The sequence below is a fragment of the Anopheles nili genome, chromosome X, assembly GCF_943737925.1.
Source record: "Anopheles nili chromosome X, idAnoNiliSN_F5_01, whole genome shotgun sequence".
NCBI classification, from domain to species: Eukaryota; Metazoa; Arthropoda; class Insecta; order Diptera; family Culicidae; genus Anopheles; species Anopheles nili.
The window spans coordinates 8,168,658-8,192,384 of NC_071293.1; the positions used below are offsets into that span (position 1 = coordinate 8,168,658).

Genomic DNA, 23,727 nt, shown 5'->3' on the forward strand with positions numbered 1-23,727 from the left:
TAAAACAAAGGTGAACGAAGAAATTCGTAAAATTTGCGTATGTGATCTGGGATGTGATTCTAGCGACCTTGCAATGTTATATATCTGTATATATATACATATTTTGCTGATTCATTCCACAATAAAAATTGAATTTTCTCAATGGCGACTATAATTGTAATTTTCATCCGAACTTTTGGCTTCGTTAAATTTTGTTTCCTCAATTAACATATTGTCGTACGGCAACGACCAAAATGTGTAACGTTTTTCTGGATTTTTAAATCCGATCAAAAGAAACGTCATAACGTAACGCCACTCCGTAAATACAAAAACGTCAAACGAATAGGCCGATGTCAAACACCAGGTGCCGTATCAAAACATGGCTCTCATAATTCAAAGTGAATATTTTCTGCTTAGATTAAATGCTTTGCAATACCTACATGCTCGACATGGACATCGATTGCGTGGTCGAGCCCCCGGCATTGCCAAGACTCTGCAAGAGCGATTGGAAAGTAAGTATAATGCTCTTAGCGGCACTCGAAATCCGCACGTTTCGTAACAATGTCATGCCAGACGAGTCATGTTTTACCGGATATCGTTTGTTTTGCAGGTGAAAAAACAGTTGACCCCGAAGTCAGCCGGCCGGTCAACATCGGATTTCCCTACTTGAAACCAGCCCGATCCGCTCAGCTATCTGAACGTCTCGCGCATTTGAAAGCCCAAAGAAACAATTCCGAACTGGAGCGACTCTCGCGGGAACGGAAATGTATGTTTATGACCGGGATGAAAATATTACAATCTGCTTTAAACTAAGAAACATTCGTTATATTTTTGTAGTACAAGTTGACCTAGAGTTGGTGCGGGAGGATTGGCTAAAAACGAGCGGTCCGTTCCACATCCAGCGTGTCGCTGAGCATTACGGCATATTTGAACATTTATTCGGTTCAGCCTACTTTGTGCCGCGTGTTGAACTACGCATCCAATATGAGGCTGGAGACCTACTGCATCCTGTCCGTTACGGGAACATGCTAAAGCCAAGAGAAACCCAATCTGCACCGATGGTGCAGTTCGATGATCGTTTCAGTTTTAATGGGGAAAGTGTCGCAGAAGGGCAGAAGAGCTGGTGGTGCCTACTGCTTACCAATCCAGACGGGCATTTCGAGGATAGCGAAATGGAATATTGCCACTGGTTCATGTAAGTAATTAAAAAAAAAACTCACCGTGAATGTTTCAATAATTTCGTTCATTTTCATAACAATTTTGCTACAGTGGCAACATTCCCAACGGAGATGTCGCGAAGGGTGAGGTGGTGGTGCCATACCTGCAACCAATTCCACCCAAAGGCACCGGCTATCATCGCCACGTGTTCGTACTGTACAAGCAAGAGGCCAAGCTGGATTTCGCGCCATATCGGCAAACGGAACCGTACGATCTGCCGGGGCGTACATTCAGCACGCTCGATTTCTACCGCCAGCACCAAGACAGTATCACACCCGCTGGGTTAGCGTTCTTCCAGGCCAACTGGGACGACAGCCTGCCCGCATTCTATCACGAAAAACTGCAGCTGCAGCATCCGGTGTTCGAGTACGACTTCCCGGCGCCGTACATCCGCGCACAGGAATGGTTCCCGCTCCGCAAGCCGTTCAACCTGTACATGGACAAGTACCGCGATCCGGCCCAGGTCCGCAAAGAGTATCTGACGCGTAAGCTCGCCAAAACGCATCCGTTTGATGGACCAGAGAAACCGCTGCGCTTCCCGAACGCTCACCCGGTGCGTGACGTACCGTCTTGGCTTCGCACGGAAATTCGAAAGGACCGTCTCGGATGGGGCAGGATAAACGATATCTAGTGCAGTTGCGTCGAGGTGTAGTGTTAAACTCGCTTAAAATAAATCTCCGCGTTAGGGCGAAAATGAAACTTAAAACACCATTCTACTGTTTGGAGCAAGCTCGTTAGCATGCGCAGAGCACGAAACAGCTCAAGATTCACACCCTATTTGTAATGCTTCCCGTCGCACGCGAACGGTTCCGTTCAACCATCGCTTAATGCAAATCACACTTTGTGCATTCTCTAACCACGCTCGAGACGTCCATCTTGGGTGTATTTCATTTGCGCATCACGCACCAACTCATCATCCGCCAAATCGCCCTTCCCAGGCAAAAAGGGACGTGCTCCGGTGCGTTCGGTTCATTACGGCGATTTTTGGTTCCTCGAAAACGTCAACCCCTCACGTTTCGAAAAGTGAAAGCTGGGTCGAGCTAGACGAAAAAGATCATGCGAGTGCAATGAAGCGTATTTACGATATAAAAACTATTGGCTATCACTTCAAAAAGGGCGCAAACACGCATAACGTGAATGCGATTAAAAAAAGCCCCTTCCCCATCAGCTCTATCGGTGTGCTTTGTGCCACCGGCGAAGGGAAATGTTTTAATATCGCCATGTTTGAACGCGAAATTATGTGCTTTTCTTTTCATTTATCTTCCCCAGCGGGAAATAACAAGCCCGGGTTCGTGGGAAGATGAGGCGCTCTTTCACGGCACCTTCCGGGAAGCGGGTTTGAATGCGTTTTTGTTTGTAAATGCACTCTATCACCGCAAAAAGGGCGTTTGTGTTGCCCTGCTGTGTGTGTTTGGGCAGTTTTTCACGTACGTTCCAGGGCGGGGAGCGAATTTTGGGGATCGCGTGGCCGCACGTTTCGATGGACAGTCGGGAAGCTTTCGATGAGTTTTCAGTGCACATTTTCCAACGTACTTCGGTCAACCCCCCCCCCGTTCCTCTCCTAACTCTCGACCGCGCGCCTATGTTGCCACCTTTTTTTGTAAGATAAGGCGTTTCTTCGTTGAGCCGCACCTTGGCAAACTCAATTAAGATAAGCCCGTGCGATAGCGGCCGCGAAAGTGGGCTTTAGGGCTTGCGAAAAGGGTGGTGAGGTTTTCGCACACACACACATGACCCGAACAATCCATTATCACTTTCGTGCCCCCTGGGCTCAGTTTCAATGGTGGGACGGCTTTGAAGCACAAAAGAAAAAAAAGCACCTATGCATCTTATTACATAAAGCAAGGCCAGCGAACTGCCTCGAACGGGACAGGAGAGGATGGAAAGACAATAGCCCTGACCTCCCACCCCTTTCAGCAAGGTCACCCCCCCCCCCCCCCGGCAAGCGATAGAATGTGCCCTCCTGGCCCCCCCGTAGGTGTTGCTTTTTGGAAAGTTGTCGCAAATTTAACGATCCTCCAAGCGCCCATATTCGGAAGCGGTCGCGATCGCACACCAACCCACCGAAGGTCTACCGGGTTTGGCAAGCTTAGCTTTAGCTAGAATCCGTGGCCGCGTTGGCCGCTTTGGCCAACTCCGGCCATCCGGACTTAAAAGGGCAAAAAAGGAATGCCACGACCATCGCCGGGGGGTGGGGGAAGAGCGGGGGGAAGGGGTGTCAGCTGACCTCGGATGTCACCAAGAGAGAGAGAGAGAGAGAGAGAGAGAGAGACAGGGAAGGGGGGGGAGGGGAGTCCAGTAACAGCCGGTTGGGTTGCAATTTACCAGAAACGTTGCTTATCAGAAGTGACCGAAGTATACCCATGGTTTCGGTTCTTGGAATTCGCTAGCAGGTGGTTCTGGAGTTGTGGCATGGTGTGGGTGGTGGGTGCGAGAGGGTGCAGGTCAGGGACGGGTGAATGCTGACAAAAAAAAGGGCACCTGTGGGTTGGCGACAAATCGCATTAACGGCCGGAACTTTATTCAATTCTAGGCTGAAATGCGATTACGTGTCCTCACGTGCGAAGTCGACGCTACCAATACAGCCACACACGTTCTAGTAATGAGTCGCCGGGTTCCTGACGTCAGCAAAGAGCCGCAAAAGGACGGACAAATGTTACATCATCCCCACAACCTGTGTCTTACATTTCTGGTGGTCTTCTGCGAACCCAACACCTGCTGCTAATAGTTGCTAACACACAGCACCACGTGAATAAAAGCGCCACTTGGACAGGGTTGCTTATCAGCTTGTGAACCTCTCCCCTTGCTTTTCCCACCTGTTTTCCACCCCCTTGGAGGCCTGATCCCTCATCCAGTGATTGATGGTGGGTTAGACATCACGCAGAGGCCCTCACGGGCTGTTCCGATTTTTGATTCCGTTTTCTCTCCGCATTTCGACAGCTTTCACGTCCCCTTCCCCACGGTACGGAAAACCTGCTCGGTTAAAGAGCATTTCGTAGTTTTATGCGTCCCCGCCTGCCGGCGAATCTTTATTTATGGAATCTCGCTCCAACCACCTGCAGCAATTCCAGCGAAAGAAATAATAAAAGAAAAAAAATGGAGCACCCGCTTTCGGCCGCAGTTGGCGTTTTCTCTACGCCAGGTACAGTTTCTGCATTCGTTATAATGCGGACGGTGAAGAGGATCGTACGATGCATCGGGGAGGGCATTGTTAGAGTGTTTGGAGCACTTGCGAGGTGGAATATAGGGATTAGCGTTCCTCGAACGTGGTAGAACTGCACGAACAAGAGAATCACCGAGGAGTAGCAGTTCCGAGTTTACTGATTTCGTAGAACTCTTTCTCTACCTGTACGGCAAAGCAATAATGAATAGAAATCGAAGAGGTCAGCGCTGTCTCATGGAGGTGTGTCTACCTGCTCGCAAACTGAACACCTGCAATAAGCGCTCTGAAACGTTTTTTTAGCGTTGGATAAAAAGTAAGTTTCTGGATTTTACTCTTTGGAATTCTAAGTAAACTGTAACTCTCTTCTGACGCAGTACGAAACTGTTAATCCCTTCTGACGCAGTACGAAACTGGCTTTAGAAGGTGTTTGAAATGCGAAATAAAAGCCCCAACTTCCCGGGATCTGGTGTCAACGAACCGAGTGGAAGTGCACGCGCTACATTTTGTCAATTTCCTACGAGTTGATGGAGCTCCAAAAACCCAGCCATGGTCGACCTCCTCGAGCCTGCCCAATCGACGGGCGATAATTTAACGCTTATAAATAACTGATTAAGATCTTCCCGCCCGTGTTAGGAGCCACTGGCATGACGTGGAAGCCACCATGTTGGACCGGAACTCGGCCAACACCACGAGGCCACGGACGAGTGCGTATTCGGATCTGGATCGCACATCTTCCACCAGGCGCCTCGAAGGGTGGAGGCCTCGGGTAGAGCCCTCTGGAACCACTCGACCACGCGCCCACACACGCACGCACACACACACACACACACACACACACACACACACACCTCGCATTTCCGCTTTCGTGCCAGTGCACTAATTGGACCATGATCGGCCCTTTTACCCGGTTCCTCCCGCGCACGCATGCTTTCCCGCCGGCTTTTTTTTTCTTGTTTGAATGAGGAAAAGCTCGCGGATAATTAACGGGACGAGACGCTGCAAAATGCCGCTTTTGATCGAGCGTTTAAGCGGTGCTTGTAAACGCATGCTTGGGGTTCTTTTGAGCGGCGTGTGGGTTAGGGTATTTAGGAATCTGGCGGCAATGGTGCGGGTTCTGCGCATGAGATGCGGAATCGAGATAACGCAGACCTGATCTCAGCCATACGCACTGACCTTGTGTTGGAGATTACGCAGGACAACAAATGTAGATAACTTCTGCTGTGACGGAGGCTGCAGTGACGTCTTAGTCACGTGCGTGATCCAAGGTAGATCTTGATCTCGGACACCGCCGGTTGGGGATTTGTAATTGCGAAATCTTGTGAGCGGTTTTTAAGACCTTCCCAGATGGGCATTGATCCTGCCTTCTCGGGTGTATCACTAGCCTCAGCATGATCTTCAGCACCAAAAATCACCGGAGATCGCGAAAGTGCAGCAATTAGCGTTGCGCCTTTTGGGGAGGGGAAAATTGCCTCCAGGCGTTGGTCCGACCACTGCAGGTGCCCAAAATAGAGAGATTACGGATGAAAGCAGCACAACCCATCAGCCCATCGGTCCGATCGGCCTAATAAGCCGCTAGACTCGGGGTTGCCACCCTTTTTTGGGGTGCAAACCATTCATGCAAGAGGGGTGGGGGGAGGCTGCTGGGAAGGTGAGTGTTAATTTCTTCAAAATAAATATTAATTTTTTTCTCCCCAATACCCTCGCATCCCACATCAGCAGACGAATGGTAGGGCGAACGCTCTAATTAGGCTCCAAGCTACGGTTGAATTGCCATCGGGAGCCGGCTGGCGTGCGAGAGCGTCTCGCCGGCGAAAGGCGCGAGTACCTTTTTTCCGAAGGGGTAGTACTTCTCCTCATTCCACCTGCTCGCCTCCGCTGGGGCTTCTTCTCGCTCCCTTTGCCGGTGTGCTCCACTAATTGGGCACGGAGAAAGAAACCTTCCTCTACTTCCAGCTGCTTTTGTTTGCTCATCTGGGCTCGCCTTTTTTTCCTTCTCTTTTTCTCTTGCTTGCCTGTTTTTCTCCACTGCACCCAGCGGTTGTGATTGCTGGCTGCGACGTACCAGCAGTTTCTAGGCTCAAACAGCGCAAGATAACGCAAGATTCGATAGTACTGCTGCAGATATGCAACCCGTGCAGGCGGTCTCCAGATGTGGTGCCGAAAAAGTGAGCAAAAAAATGGCCATAACCTCACCCCAAGATCTCCGAATGGTGTGTGTCGACCTAATCAGTTTAGATTAGAGGCGTTAAATCTTCCGACTTTCGGATTGTGCGAGCGAGACGCTACGCTACCGGAGCCACCGGTGGCTCTCGTTCGCTCCCACCACCAGGCAGGTGAACAGTAAATGCAACGGATAACGCAGACACGAACGACGATAATAATAAATCCCGCTTCAATGCCATTGACCCGCGGGTGCAGGCTTTCACGCCTCGGTAAGCCCTGATTAAGCTCTGACCAGCGCCCGAAATCGGCCATCGCCAACCAGGCGATGTTCATCTCGTGCAGCTCCCGTTAGCAACGCCTTCGGGCGTTAGCCGAAGCGCACCCGAGCACCCGAAGCGAATGCGCGAGCAGACTCGCATCTCGAAAATTCAACCGAAATGGGAGCATCGTTCGGTATTTTTGCAGTTATTCCCCGCACCGGTTCATCTCGTCTACCCCTGGGCCGCTCGTGGGATGCTGATTGGACCTACTCTTCTTCTGCTGCACCAGGAGATGGACCGGTATAATCGTCGATCGAATGATCGTTGGCGTAACGAGGCGTCCAGGCCTGGGAATTGACGTCACGGGGCGAGCATCTCAACAGTCGGGGAGGTTGCGTTTTTTTCGGAACCAGGAATCTTGACCGTCTACGCCCTACTGCCAAGAATCACTCAAAAGAAACTCACGACCGAGGCTCTCAAAAGGCTTCAAATTTGCGGTTTTGTCGTCAAAAATGAAACCGCGGCCGGAAACGCTCGTGCATGCTTCGGCCCTTTTCCCCTTTGCTCACATTTCTCATTTCTGTAGCTCAGTTTCTTTCAAGGTAGAGAGAACGCAAGCCGCGAGCGCAAGCTTCGAGCGCAATTACGCTCGCGCTTACGGCTGCGCTCTCTTTCAGAACAAACGCGCAGACGGAAGAACCTACAAGAGGGAATACAGTACATTTTATTGCGTTTTTCATATTTCATTATATTTCGTTTGCGGTGGCGTCTTTCAGCTGCGTGTACGGGGAATAAATGCCTTCATCGTCCAGTAACACTGCTTGCCTGTATCGTCCAATTGCACGTAGTTCACGTTTATCAGCAGTATTTCCAGTGGTGAAATGCTGCGACATAATTTTCTCGTCAAACAGGAGCAAACATCCTGTCCTGCATAGTAGTTCCCTCGTCAAGCAGCAGAAAACATGAAATAAGATAATGAAAGTATTAGAAAACAGATCAAACTCCAATTGGGATGATTTTTAACCTACCTCAACGGTACCGCTTCCTCTGCAATGATGCGACCTTTCTCCAAGAACAGCACTTGCACACTGGCAGTTTGAGTTTTCTCTTTAACTTACCCGTACTCTTCGCCGTTTGCTTCAATCCACAAATTTGCTAAGTTCTCTTCGCCGACGCATCGGCCGGACTTAGAATTTGGAGAAACGCGCACACAAACCCAAAATCGCTGCTGGCAGCCGCACACATGCACACGCACAAGGGTGCGAAGGTGCAAAGCGGAGAAATCTAGCCCATTTCGTTCGCTTCGTGCAGCCAGGCGGGGAAAAATCACCCAAAATCACTCAAACCGGTGAGGGGTAGGTAGAAAATCATCTTTTGTCTCTTTCCCGCTACCACAGAGCTTCGGCTTTCGCCAGTAGGGCGAGTACTTTACGAGAACACAACCAGTGCATTCCGGAGCACATTCCGTCGTCTCGATAAGATACGATCAAGCTCGAAGGGTGACGAGAGACCCTTTTGGTTGGCAGCAACATGTGTGAAGAAGGACTCTTACAAGGGCTATCGCTATCGGCGTCGGATGATTTGGGTAGAGCCTGTCGTCGATAAGCGAGAGCCCTGGGCCTGCTCTGTCGTAATAATGGGTAGGTTTGAGGGTTCAAACCTCGATGGTGACAGTGTACGCTTCACCGGTTTGTTGGAGAGGTTGTGGAATCGCCACTGATACCGAACTGATAGCTTGTGATAACGTCAATCGAGCTTACGCGTGGCACGTACAGAATGCGATGATCGATCAAATTGGAATGTGTTCCAGAGGTAGTAAAGATACGCCCAGAAGGGGTTGGGTTGTGCGTGAGACACTTCACCAGTTGGAGTAGCAATCTCGCGTGTGAGATGATATCATACCTTCGAGATTTATACGACCCGCTTGTTATCAATCAATAAACGCGCGATTTTTTTTTTCATCACACGTCAGTACCTTGACCCGTTTTCATGGCGTCTCCTACACAAGGGCGTGCTTGTCCTCTTGACCTGGGTCAATTGTGAGTGATGGCTTCGCGCCCGGAGAAATTAGGGTCTTTAGTCAAACGAGCAAATTGAACTAACCTCTATTAGCGTTTTGCGCAACCATCGAGCAGCTAATATGTGCAACTATCGTCCAGGAGGATGGGCCGCGGGAACACAAGTAGATTCCAAACACCACGAATTCATCGCCCCAAACCATCGGCTGCTTTCCCTTCCTTTTCTTTAACGGTACACCGGTTGGAAGTGGAGGGAAAACCCACGAAATAAAATCACCGTTACCGTTCATTCGTGCCCGTGCAAAGAACGGTTGGCGTACACGCGACCAGGTGTCTCGGCAGAGGAGCGGCTCGTTTTCTGCCAAAGTTGCCAAATTAATCCAGTCTGCCCACAGCCCCGCCAAAACTAGAGCACCGGGATGCGTTCGTGGGAGGACCCACAGTCGGTAACGTGCGCGCAACGCAACTCATCTGTCAGAAGGACGCCCACGTGGCACCTCGATGGCGGCCATGTTGGTTTTACGCAAGACGCACGCGGCCAAGGTGTGCGCACACCGTTTATGCCCATATCGAGCGCAGGTCTTAACGGCGGCAGAAAGCCTCCCCCCTCCACCCTCTCTCTCTCTCTCTCTCTCTCTCTCTCACTGCCCGCTGCCGGATGACAAATTATTGGCACTTCCTTCCATCTGGCACGCGCGCAGCTCAAGGCGCCGGATCCTGCGTGCGGGACGTGTTTTATCGGCCCATTCATGGCATTTCTTCGTGCCGTCTTTATGGCTCTTCGTGGAGAGTGGATCAAGGATGGTTAGATTGTGCGGGCCTACGGGTGACTGCGACCTACGCCCAAGCAACGCCTCCGTGGGGGCCTTTTGGGAAATGGTTTGGGGCGCGAGCGATGAATGGAGCCGTACCGGGGTTGCGCCAGCTGGTCGCGTGTGCGTGTGTCTTTGACATCCCACGCGCACTTGACAGCTAGCGTCCGGTGCAGTAAAGCGCCAGTGAGCAAACCAACTCGACGCCTTCCGACGTGGGCTAGGATCAGCGTATGGCGCCGTGGTTTCGAGCCACATTGCTCGTGATTGACGAACCATGAGCCGTTCCAGAGGTTGCAGATCTTAAAGGTCTAACACCCGGTTTAGTTGCGCCTAACTGGTGCTGTAATTCTAAACCAAACGTTCAACACGGGCAGGGATTTACCAGGGAGCAAGATCGTTTTCGCAACGCCCGCACAGAAATAGACGGGCCTTCGCACGTTCCCAGAATTGAAGGTGTTCCAAGCAAAAGGCGCACAAAATCTTCCCTTGATCTTAACGCGCTCGCGGGATCATGTTCCATTTCCATCCCATCAGCTCATTTTCTCCGGTTCTTCTTCACTCGCATCTCGAGACCGGAGGGTCACGATCGTTGATCCGCAGAACCGCACGGATGGAATACGTTTGACCTTGAACGACCGAGCATACCAGCGTGCATTCCCTCAGCACTGTTGCCTAAGGGAACCAGCGGTTTTCTTTTTTCTTCCGTTTATGACTTGATGATCTCTCTCACTCGCTCTCTCTCTCTCTCTCTCCCTCTCCGTGGTCGGTTTCGTTCACGCCAACCCAAACCCCTGGCATAAATTAATGCAACAGCTCCGGTTCCTCTCACTCACGCGCGTTGAGGTCGCGGGAACCTACGGAACCCGATTCCCATACGCAAATAGCTGCTAGGGAACGTACGCACGTCAGCCCCTGCTACGTTGCCGTCTGGCGCCAAGTGTAGCGTGGCAGGTTTTGCGTACCACTCAATGTCAAGTGCACACGCCAACCGAAACAAGGTTGAACATCGTTTTCGTCCGCCCCTGTGCGTTATGTTCCCTTTCGTCGTGCTCTCTACCACTCGTTCGTTTGTCCTCGCACGTTTTCACCAAAGAAACGTCAAGCTGGAAGGGCATTTTAACGGTCGGTTAGGTGGATTTTGGGAAGCCCCTAATAACACCTACCGGCGAGCCAGACTTCCTCTCTGGGAAGGGCTTGCTTTTTAACGTTTCATCCTATTTGATTCCGACTCGGGGAGGAAAGATCTAAAGGGCACACAACGACCCGACGTGGTAGGAACGAAACAGAATGCTCCGTAATTAGATCTACATCCAGCGTAATTGGCCACCTCGGGTGGTAATGCATTTTGGGCGTTCGCTACCCATTTACGAGCCCGTAAGTAAGCAACAAAAGCGCTTTCTCTCGGCGGCTCACATTCGACCATCACAACCCTTCAGCCAATGGTAGGTTTCCCACGGGGATGATTCACTGGCGCACAATGTGGAGTCCCCGACATGCACCGATCTTGACCCGTTTATTTTGCCCACTTGAGTGTTTATTGCCTAACCCTCACCCCAACCCTCATCTGTGCCATCCACCATCGACCCTGATAGCCGGGAGTTGTCGGTAGACTCGCAGCTCTCAAGCCAATCAGCGAGGGTATTCGCGGCCCTGTCGCCTGTCTGTCTGTCTAGCCGGTTGGGCTTGGGACGCGAGTAGTACGCAACGCGCGATGATAACCTTATTTAGCCTTTTGCGAGCTCCCCAGATATCTCCCCCCTTTTTTTCCGATCCGATTTCATCTTTGACTTTCTCTCTCTCTCTCTCTCTCTCTCTCTCTCTCTCTCTCTCTCTCTCTCTCTCTCTCTCTTTCTCACGCACCTTTTTTGTACCTTCTCGGTGGCGCATCTGCTTCTGAAGCCGACCGATCGAACCGAACTAGGACCTTAAAAGGGCAACGCGTAAAGCGGGGCACGCTTTTGGTTAACTTTCAGTCAAAGTCCTGCCTGGCTCAGGCGACACTGACATGAGCAAAACATGGCGATTATGCCGAGTGGCGTGTGCGTGCAAGCGTAACGAAACACGCTCGTCCTTGCCCGAGTGCAGTCGTATTGTGTGGGTTCTTTTTTTCCGGATCCGGATCTTCCTACAGCCAACTCCTCGTCCGTACTCGAGCCCCCGTCAGCGAATGTCAAACGCGAATCAAAACAATTGCCCATAATTGATAGTATTTACACCATCAGCGGATGCTGTACTGTGGCCATCTTCGTTTGATTCGGTGACGTCTGCTTCTGGCCTAGATTCACGCACACACCGACACCGTACTAGCTTCCGTATTAGCGATCCCAGCGGCATCTTTCCCAGAGGCAATCGACTGTCTGACCATGAGATCGGGGAGGGCCACACGTTTACACGGCCACAGTTTGCATACGATCGGTTTGACACTGCGGAACCACAGCATCACGTCACCTTTTCTCCCCAGATATCGCAGCTCTCGCTCACTCGCGAACGCTGATCGCCCTCCAGGCGGCTAATGGAGGACGGGCAACCATCGCGAAAGATGACTAAATATGGTACAGCAGTAGCAAAGCGACAACTTGTTACGCGATCCATACTTATCCGGTCTACCGTGCGCACCTAGAAGCGAATTTATTTCGCCTTATATGTGCACACACACACACTCACGTGCCTGCGTGCGGTTGTGTTGCGTTGTTCACGGCTCGAACGCTTCATTTATGCTTTTTTGCTTTTGTTTCTTTTTGGCCGTTGCGTCTCCTGAGATCAACACCGTTTTCGGGCAAACGCGCCGGCGAAGGTTAACCACCTCCGGCTAGTTTCGGGCACTAGGCCACTCGGCATTTAGCACCGGCCATACGAAAGTGGACTTGTTCCCCCCCCCCCCCCCCCCCCCCACGAGCCCTCCGCGTGCCAGCTCGCCTACTCGGCGTTCCCAAATAGTCTGCCCCGGGCACGCAATTCTGGAGGATCGTTCGCACCATGCGGCCATTTGCGGACCAAACCGACCCAACCTTCGCCGTGTAGCCGAGAATGGCCAGCGAGCAACAGCGAGCTTCACGACCCAGGTTTAGCCCTGCCTTATCGGAGCGCACTTATTTTACTTGTTGTTTCCTTCCCATCCCGGGGGCTGATGATGCTATATTTGGGCACCGCAGCCATTATCACGCACGATGCCTTGGCAACGGTGCTTCTTCACCATTTGGACGGGCAAACAACGCAGCAACCTACGCCACGTACACCAGCAGGGCCTCTGCGGCATCCACCGACACCTTCACGACCTTCAAATGACCTTTAAATGTTGCACAGTACCTTCCGAAATAGGACTCGCAGTTCGCGAACCGACCAGCGAAAGGCGTCTTCTCGAACTCACGAATGGAGTGACCTCAAGGTGTCGACCAGGGACGGTCCTTTTAACTTCCGGACGTATTCCGGGGCTTGTGAATTTCCAGTGCCAAAAAGGACGCTATATACCCCGTCAAGGATCTTGGGTCTGCGAAAGGCTGCATCGGCACGCGTCCGGCCTGTCACCGTGTATGACGTACTCCATCAAACCAAGCAGACAAAACCCTGACGTGATGCAAATCCTCCAGTCCCCGAAATGACCTCGACGGTTTCCGCGTTCAAACGAGCCGGAGTACTGCCAATTGTGGCCGGTCGTTTCCGGTCGCTGATGGTTTCCCGGGCTCATCCCCTTGAGGATGGCGATAGGAAGCTCGGTCTGAAGGTGGAGAGATTATCGATAATACGCTAAAGCATGCTCACTTCCTATTCAGAAGATGTTCGCGCGAGTGGTCCGGTGATGTCATGCTTCATTCTGCTACGTTCCCTGGCGACGGAAGGCTTTTTTAACGATCGATGAATTCTCGACTGCTGACGTCAGGCAGTTGCTTGTCAAGAGCGTGGTTGTTGTTGCTTACCCACATGGATGGTGGCCCATGTGTGGCTGTAGGCAGCCAGAAGTGGCACCAACGGCAGCAGTGAAAAAGCAACACAAAAAAAAAGGCAGAAAGAGGACAGTGGGCAAATAATACATGACACACACCTCACGGGTTTCGCGGTTTGGGTTGAAGCAAAAGCAAAAGTGTTCTCTCGCGTATGAGCGAGAGTGAAGAGTTGAGAGGTGGAAAAAGGCCGTCACCCTGAAATAGGGCTACTTTAACCACTTTCTCTCGCAGCTGAAAATTGCGTGGACACAATTAATGCCCGTTAATGTACACATTTTGAGAATGTTTGAATTTGAGCCAACGGATGTTAACGTGCTTTTCCCATGTTCTCGAGCAAAGGCATGCTATGTTATCGCCATCGTTAGCCCCTAACCAACCCTTTTGCGCCTGGGTGGCTTTTCTAAAAGCGCCTTGCCCCAACAAGCAGCTTCGTTCATCCACCCAACAGAGAATATCCTCAAACAGAGCCACCGAAAGGATGGTCTGTTCGAAATTGCACTTGTTTCACAAGCACAAGCCCGTCTATTTCGAACCCACCAAAAACCCGGCATGTGTCGCATACATCCACGTAATCTCAGCACCCATCAAAGCAGCCACGCTCGCAAACTGCTTGAGCGCACCGGCAACGTGTCGAGTGGGCCGTAATTTACTTCCATCCGAGCGGAGCGCGTTTCGCTGGCAGCTGGTAGCAAATAAAGTAACAGCAACAAGAAAAAAGACGGAGCTTCAACAGAGATTAGAGATCTGAAGTGTAGCCTTTTAAATGATGCTCTCTCTTGCCACGAAAGCCTTGTAAAGCACGGTTACAGACAAGACCAAAAATACACGCGTAATCACGTCCGACCAGCGTTTAGTCGGGCGCGTTCCAACGGAACGAGCTGACAAGTCTTCCCTGGCCTCTTCAGCTAATGCACAAAGAACACCCGTGCTACGTGCGAGGCGCCATGCTTAATTTCTGCATAATTGCGATTACGAGCTAAATGCGGTGGAAAATGAATCAGAGCTGTCGTTCCGAGGCGGTGCTTGGGGTAACCAACAACAACAAAAAATGGACAAAATTCCTGAGCGTGGGGAACTTTGTAACGCATCACACGTGTATCCTCCTCCGGACCTTTTACCGGCCATCATGCTGTGGCCCATGATACTGTGGCTTTTGACATTCATCAGATGTTAACAAACTTAAATTAAGCTGTTAAATCATGCATATTTGACGCTACGCAAACGGCAGCTTCTAGAGCACACTCCACCGGCGACATATTGACGCAGAACTCCAATGTCTGGTGAGGAACGCTCGAGACATGCTTCTCACCCAATGCTCGATTGCAATTCGATAAACTTGCCGCCCAACGAGTCCCACCGGTAAGGGCTTCAACCAAGCACGGATACCGGTTTTTGCCCAGAAGAACCGTCTGTTGGGTGGCTGCTGGAACCTGAAGCTGGCGGTGTCGGGTGTTAACGACTGTCTGGAGTCTGGCAGTCCCGGGGCAGTGCACTCTGGGTGGGTTTTTGAAAAACGTTCCAATGCTGCTGATTATGTTCGCTCGCCCTGCTCCAGTTCTGCACAAAAGTGCCAGGGCAGAACTGGTAGAACTTTTACTCCTCTTCTCGAGACGTACAAAAAAAAGAGTAGAAAAAAACACACACTCCGCCATGTTTGGTAGAGTGAATTTAGGGACTATTTGCGGGGATGTAGGGCTTCTTGTGGTGAGCCAGCTGGAACTGAGATGATGCTGCGGATATGCAATGTCTCGCTCGTTCTCTCTGTCTCTCTCTCTCTCTCTCTCTCTCTCTCTCTCTCTCACATGAAACCTTCGAGACGTTCCTCAGCACCGAACGGAACATTGTCGTAGGTCAACGGATCCCTGCACCCTCGCAGCACTATTTCCACACTCATCAAGGGTGTGGCGCTGTTTGCGCAGCTACCATGCGTTAGCCCTTATGCATCGCTAGGTCGAGCCCTGCCCGTGTGTGTGTGTGTGTGCCTGCGACTAGTTCCCCTACACCAGAGGGTGGCATGACGTCCACAGCACGTTTCTGGTAATGGGATTTGGCCGGAATCGACTTGATTAACTTTCGATGGGACGCCTTTTTGCATGGCGCGTGTGCGAACAAACATGGTCCGGGAACCAGGCATCATCGAGCCACCCAAACCGGCGGCAATATTAATAATTAAGCCAAATGCGGCCATCTCGCCGATTGCATTGCAAAGCCGGTCGCCCCTAGCGACGGTGTATGGCAACATGGCCTTATTTAGCTATTGATTGAACGGGGCGTTGCGAGTGATACATAAAAAGAAGGGCACAGCGAATACGAACAGCCAACGCAGCTATGGACCGGGGCCGGTTGCAGATGAATGAAGCTAGGGATGATCGAACGTCTGGCCTCAGGGGCCACACTAGACTCTCATCGCCATTTTCGAAAGACGCAACCAAACCCGTACCCGGTCCCAAAATCCACCTCATCTCGACCGAGCCTATTATGGTTTCTTTTTGAAATGCCATCGACCGTGCGCCTTTTACGCGAGGTCTAGTCCACGGTTGGTGGACGAACTCAACAAAAGCTAGGCCCGTCCACGGGCTATCCGGGAACCGGGCGGTCTTTTTGAAGGGAAAACATCTCGAGCAATTTGTGGCTAGCCTGAGAGCATGGCTTCAAAAATTCTCCCGGTTCGCATTGCTAACCAGCATAATTGTGGCAGAAGTAGTTCCCAACTTCTGAGCGCTCGTCCTGCCAGAACGTGCGGATGTAACGCAGAACTTCCGAGACGAGTGGTACAGAAGTGAAGCGACTTGAAATACAAAAAAAAAAGGGGGGCGATGAATATCAGGCGTTCACGGCTACACCAAGCCAACAAGCTCATGCACAATGGTACGCCTGAGCGAAGGGAAAGAAATAATAAAAGCGAAATCATTTCCATATATGGAAAAGACGGCGCGTGCTCTGCAGTCAGCCTCTCGTGCGCTCGGTTCGTCAGTATTGCCAGAGTTTTGTGGAGGTGTTTCTCCTTCGCTCGCTCATGCTCCGGTATCCAACATGGAGCTGATGTTTCGAGTTCTCCCTCCTATGCGAGCAAACTCGACGGCTAATTGCCAGACGTGGGTTTGTGTGGTCGTTTTTTCTGCCATGTGTTCTTCCCTCAGCATGTCGCGAGAGTCACGGGCACAAACGAAACACCCTACATGAGCAGGGAAAACGAACACGCTTGGTATAGATCCTTTCCTTGGGGCTTTTAGCACACTCTGCTGGCTCGTTCCGGCCGGCACGCGATTTGTGCTGGTATTGGTACCATCCGATGTCTCCACCGTGGCAGGACACGAGGCCTGATGACTTGACGCGCATGTGCAGACGCTGGTCTCGCCAGTGTTCGTGATAAGAGGGGTAGCCTCATTTTTTTTGCACAACTTTGACATTGAATCCCTTAGCCAAGCGATGGGAAGGGTACCCAAAATTCGCTCTCGGAGCAGAAGATGTCGTTAACCTCCTTCGGCGTGAATCATCTCGCGAAAAAGGACGAGCTACACTTCCCCAACCAGGGCACCGATTGAGCTCCGAACATATCAAACGTCGCAATCGTCCAGCTAAATGTCAAGCCCCAGCCTGCGCGATGTTTGGGGAGCATAAAACAGGGAACCAAGCTGGGGTAGCGGCTCTTGCAGGTTCAGGGACGCACATTCGGTGGCGAAAAGTGTAACTGATCCTGCCCCGTATCGAAAGACATCGACTAAACGTGACCTTCACGTGCTTCTCTCACGTGCCGGTGGCTAGGTGGGTTAAATTGAACGAGTATGTGTGTGTGTGAGAGAGAGAGCCTTCCGGTCGTGCATACGGACGCTGCGAGACGCTCTACACCTCCCCAACTCCCCACACTCCCCTACCGATGCAACCGGCACTTGGAATCCTCCTCCGGTCGATGCCCATATATGGTGAAGGTCTTCGCCGACTCGGTCGCGGTTGACTACTCACCAAGCGCAGCACGCGAGGGCCGTCGAGCAAACCGGCTGTGGATATGACCCGTTTCTCATGCCCTTCCTTCCCCCATTGCACCGTAGTACCGGCCCTTTGCCATTGTGTTTCCCTGCCTGCCTGTCTACCATGCCTTTACATCACTCTCGAAACCGAACACAATCAGTTCTTTGGTTCCGATCGAGCAGCTCGTCAATTTCTGGTGGTAACGCCCAAGCCGGGGGTGCCCTTAACCGACGCATCCGGTCTCTCCCGCACCAGGGTGATGCTTCTTTTCACGTTTTCATTTAACAAAAAAAAAATAATACAACAGCCAGAGAAGCGCTCGGGCATGGCTCGCTGGGTGCAGCTCGGTTCAGCGAACAATCCCGGATTTGGGGCGAACTGCTGAACAAACCGGACCAGCCCAACCCTTCTCTGCGAGCAATTGAATCACCGGAAGGAAGATCGAGAGCGACCACGAGGTTCGACCTGCTTCCGCGCGTCACAAGTTATGTCACCATCACCCGCACGACCCGCAAAAGGAAATGATTGTGGCGTGATTCCCAGCAGCATCAGAATTGAGGTGCGTCGATGCCACTGTTTCGTGTTCTTTTGGTGGCGAATTTCCGATGAAACGCACCCGTAATGTAGCTCCAGTTTTCTAACAGGGTAGCTAATTCTGGTCATGATCGCCATGACCCACCGTACGGTTAGAATGGATCTGATGAGGAAAACAAGTCACTCTGCTACCTCCGAATCATCAGATCAAAACCTTTCATGGAGTGTACAACTACCTCTTTTCTGGTCCCCTTGAATTTCATTATAAAATGTTAGAGAAATGTTTCTCATTACGACGAACTGCAAAATTAGAACAATGATCATGCAACAAGTCATGCAATTCCTCTTCACTCGCATCAGGAATATAAGACGTTCCTAAAATGCCCAGTGAATCACTCTCATCACCAATCAAGCACGGTTCGTGTAGGAGTTCAGCGATGGAATGACGATGACTTTGATCGCATTTTGGTTTCACTTTGATTGCAGTATAAATTACTGTTGATTGAAAAAATAGTGACACTCGCTTTTGAACGCCAGCTTTTGATGAAACGAGTGCATTTTGTACACGGGGATGTTTTCACAACAAATTCACGACATCCTTCCAGTGAGTTCTTAATTTCTGTAGAATTTGTCGGCCGTTGTGAACCCTCACCAAAACCACAACCAATCCCCCAACTCCTCTAACTATGCCAGCTCTAACTTGCCCAAAGGGTGAAGCAGTTTTTCGATTCAATTCGTTTTTCGCAAGCCACCCCATGTCGGAGATTCGCAATTCGCACGGTGACCGGAACATTGTTTTTGCGCAACGAAGCGCACCACGACTTCCCAAAGATGGAGTTCGTTTTCGCGTGTCTTCCCCTTTGGGACGTCGCATGCCGTTGGCCGCGTTAGGCGTTCCGTAGTGTTTTAAATAAAATGAAAATAAAAAAAAAAAGGCGGAACGGAAATTAAAGCAAACATATTTTTAGACAACCTCCAAAGTGGTCTGCATCTAACGGGGTGGGGTTTTATCCAACATTCCGAAGGTGTTAAGTATCGCCACAAAATGGCCTTCTGCATGGGAGCAGCCACGTCTTAAAACGGCAAGATAATGAAAAACCACGTCGCTACTCGAGCTTTTTCCCCGTGCCATCGAGGGAGGGGAGCCTTTTCTTGTTCCCCCTTTGCCTGGTTCCACGAGTTCTTGGGTTTTCTTTTTTTCCGGTGTGAATTCTTTTCCCCACAGCATGTGGCTGCTTCCGATTTCATTCCACCGTTTTTGGAAAGGGAAGCGTTGGATGTGAAGCAGGAGGACGATTTCGCTCGACGCGATGCAATAAAGCGTACGATTTCTCAACCAGCTCCCCCCCCCCCCACCCACCGGGCATCTCTCCCGCCAGCCACCCGGGCGCCTTCCCTTCGCCACTTTCAGCATGAGTTGGCTGTAAAAGGAAAAAGTTCATTCGCCGGAAAATGTAAGCCCCCGAAACGCGAGACAGCGAAGAAAACCTACGCGAACGGGGCAAGCTTAGCGGTGGGACAAAAAAAGAAGGAAAACAAAACCACCCCTAACCCTGCGTGAGGGAAGATTTTTCCAACCCCTTTCCGATCGCAGCGATCCACATGTCGCTTTTTTTTTATTGTTGTTGTTTGATTGTGTATGTGCATTTCGTGTGTCTTTTCGTTTGAGTTGGGAGTAGTTTTGATTTTGTTGTATTTTTTTTTTGTTATTCGCACACCCCATCCCGAAGCACGCGGAAATGGCTGCACCCAGTTTGCTTCCACCCTACGCCTCCCCTCCCCCTCCCCACGACAGGTGCACCGTTCCGGTAATGATGATAATTTATCATTTCGATCCTAATGTTATATTTATGGAGCAGAAGAAACAACGCCACGAAAAAAAAGCCTGCCAATTCCACCTCGAACAGGCATGATCAATAAAACAAGCAGTGATCGGCGGGTTTGCAGGGTGTGGGGAGAGCGAGGAAAGTGTGAAGAAGGAAGGAGTGGGAGAGGGGGAAGTAAAAGCAATCGAAACACAAGCAGGTATCACCCTTTCCCTGGGTCGAGCCCCCTTTGTTTGAGGTTTACCGGTTTTATTTCGTCTATCCTTCCACATGCGCGAGGAGATCGTGGAAATCTTTTTTATGAGGATAAAGGAGGGCCCCAAACAGAAAGGGGAGATGGAGGGTAAGAAAGAAGGGGGTTTGCGATCGATGCACCAACGAAACGAAATTGGTGATTTTGAAGAAAACAAAAAACCAGCCAAAAAGAAGATATAATCGCCACCGATACAATGGTGCGGGAACCAGCTCAGGTAAGGCTTCAAAATTCCAGCGAACGAAACTACAGCAGACGCCGAAAGCCAACCGTTTCTCGCTTTTGCCATCCAGGTCTGAAATGGTCCAAAAGAACGTACCAAAGAACCTTCGCAAGCAGATAGCAGAAGTTCACAAAAGATAGGTACTGAGAACTTGCAAATAGAGCGCTCTAGCGAATGATGGCCAGTTTCGTCTTCTACCTCGCATGAGGCATTCTTTTTGCGTGATGTTGAGTTTGCTAGTTATCCACCGTTGGCTTGAAATACGAAGAATTTCTGCAACGCAATTTTGAAACCGATTTTGTTCCCCCCCCCCCATCCTCTGAACCACCAGCTCCAGTCTCGGCGCGTCTTATCAAGGTGTGTGAAACGTCTTATTTCAGATAAAGCTGAGTGTTGAGTTGCGCGAAGGTATGTGTAAATTGCGCAGATACGAACGGCTTAAAGCCACACAAAAAGGGGGCCTTTGTTAAGCGAGAAGGAAAGGTGGGGCGATACCTTTCAAGGGCCATAAAATCTACCAGAATCAGCTGGTTGTTCTGTTCGGTGGATGATGCAATCTCGATCATGGCATGTGCAGCTAATGAGGTTGACACGGCAATGTCCATCGGGAACTTTCTGCTACGATTACTCATCGTGATCGGGCAGCTCGATTACTCATCATGGTTGACCACGCAATCAGGTCTCAGGTGATAATTCGATGGTCTTCTCAAATGATCACCTTCAAAAAACCACCTGAGATCGTTTAATCTATGAAACCTTGCGACCTAACACCTCGAGATGGGTGCCTTTGAAGGTTCTTTTATCTGGTCTCCTCCTGCACATCATTCCTGCTAGCTTCTACACCTGCTTATCGTTATTGCTAACTCCTCCAGTTGTATTCCCATGCTATCTTATGGCGCTTTGTTTCAACAGTCTTTAGACGCGAGTTGAAGCGGTCAGGGTCAAGAGACGTGCTTCCGGTTCTGAGTTTTCCATTTGTCTGCATCATCATCACGTACGCACCGGAAGCCGCACCCGATGGACTGGACTGGATAGATCATTGTGCATTCCCGAAGCGTTTGGCCACACCGGATGGGTTGAAAGCAACCATCGGAAGAAGCCAGCAAGGCGAATTCAATCCAAAACTCCTAAACCAGCATCTAGCCGAACGTCGGAGAAGCGTGAATCACTCGCCATGACCAATCCAACGGGGGTTCCACGATGAATCATCGCCAAAAACCACACCGTCGTCGTAGGGCGCGAGTGTTTATTTGTCGACCCTTCGCCCTTTTTTTTTTTTTTCGTTACTTTGTTTACAACTCACCCTCGCATTCGATTCCGCAGCAACCCGGCTACGAGTTTGAAGGCATCATTTGCCGTTGTGCTAATGATGCATACACGAGGGCTCGCTCTCTGGCCCTTTCGGGGGTGATGGCGCATAAAGCTAAATTAAGTAATAATGTGCTAAAAAAAATGACACTCACCTTCGACATGGGGACGATTGCAATTGCAGTCAATTAGCGCCATAATGTCCTCTTCACATACACACACACACAAACACACACGGTCGCACAAAACTACCCCCTAGACGTGGTGTCCGCGATCGTTTCATTCATGCGCCGCGATATCATGACGTCATCGCGTGTGGAGTCACCCCCTGAGAGATCGGGGAGCCATGGAAAGAACGCCACACGTCTTGGGATCGCGTTCCACCGGTTGGCGATTTTCGTTTTCCACCATTCTTGGTGTTATTTTATCTGCGGGCTAAGTTGGCCCTCCACGAAGGTGCAGATTTGGGATGCCACCACCGGCGTTCAACCCGTACGATCGCGAAACCAACGCCACTAATGCGATTCTCGCACGCACACAGAGCCAGCCTTGGTTGGATGGTCGATCGGTGCTGAGAAGAACGCACACGCGCCCGAAAGAAGAAACGAAGCCACTGAACTCCGGAGTCTCGTGGGTCTGGCTGCTTCTGCTTTTTTTTTTGCTGCCCTTTTTTTGCCAACCGAAAAGCGCATTCCCCGTTCCGCTGTGCAGCAGTTTTCGACCGTGGGGAATGTTTTCTCGTATTTCGCACATCTTCTTCTTTATTAGGCTTTGCCCACGGTAAGATGCAAGAGTCCAGCTTTCTGGGCGCTCCTGTATCAATCCGTGCCTAAGAGGACTGATCCTCCATCCTAGTTATATACTGGATTGGCAGCTACAGGCCATATGTCCTACGCACAACTTCTGAGCTTTTTTCTTGCCCAGGTAGGTTAGTAAAATGGGCTGAAAATGAACACACCAGCGGAGCGCGATTATATCCCTGTTTTCTAAGAGACGATGACCCTGGGGTCAAGGATTGTGAATGGATTTAAGGCTCCTGGAAGTATGTAACAGAGCTAATTACGCTCATTTTCTTTATAACGCCATTATTTCTCTTCCGGATTTGTTTATGCTTACCCGAGCTGTCAAAAGGTGTCCCCGCCTTGGTGGCGTTTTAGTTTCGGTTCCATCGTCACGATTCCGGGCTCGAGATCAAGCGCACCTCACCATGGAATCACTGTACGTGGCCCTTGAGAAAAAGCGAACCCTCAACGGAGTCAGATAACAACAACTGCAACACAATATGATCGCAAATGCGGCGACGATAATGATAAACCCGGTAATGATGACGCGATGGCCAATTTGACACGTACGGTTTATGATTTTGTTTGTGTTTTGCAACCAGGTGTGTTGGTAAACATTCTTCACTCGAACCGAAGGGCTCGTTTTGCTCGATAGGTACGTCAAGAGATGAGCCCATGTGTGTATCATCCCGGGAACATCCGAGGCATTCGATTGCGCTAATTTTAAGGGTCCAAAAGGGTCACAAAAGGGTTGCTCATTCGTTTCGCTAGGTATCGGTGACAAAACGCTCACGTTTTCTGTCGCACGATGCCGTGAAGGTGTGCATCTCCGACCAAAAAGCACCTCCTTGCTTTCGGATAATCTAACCGCGAAGGGTTAACGCCAACAGGCATAAGGGTTAGCGCGAATGGAGTGTGCGTTTTGTTTTGTTGTTATTCGTTTTTCGCTCATGCCGGATATGCAGACGCTTCTCGGATGCATTAATGCATGATACGTGCCCAGTCCCTTCTCTCTTTTACCACCCCCTCCCCCGTCCCCCACAGAGTACCACCCCTTACCTTCCTTTACCGTGTGATCCACGACACGCAATCGTCGGACGCGGCGTAGCGTGGCCGTCGCGTATATCATTACAAAACCTGGGCCTGGGTTTTCTTTTGTTCATCTTCTCTTCCCACCTTCGCCATTCCGTCCTCTTCCCCCTCCTCCCCCACCCCCCCACCCCCCCCCCCCCCCCCGTTGGATCCATCATAATTTGGGGGCTTCTCTCGGTTTTG

At 50.8% G+C, this 23,727-nt stretch overlaps 1 protein-coding gene across 1 annotated transcript; it reads left to right on the forward strand.

The window, feature by feature from the left end:
• Positions 1 to 358: 358 nt before the first annotated feature.
• Positions 359 to 1,879, forward strand: LOC128729299 (39S ribosomal protein L38, mitochondrial). The gene is made up of 4 exons (XM_053822966.1): positions 359 to 491; positions 590 to 745; positions 817 to 1,174; positions 1,249 to 1,879. Exons 1-4 carry the CDS (start codon positions 359 to 361, stop codon positions 1,826 to 1,828), a joined length of 1,227 nt encoding a protein of 408 aa, XP_053678941.1. The 3' UTR covers positions 1,829 to 1,879.
• The last annotated feature ends 21,848 nt before the right edge of the window (positions 1,880 to 23,727 follow it).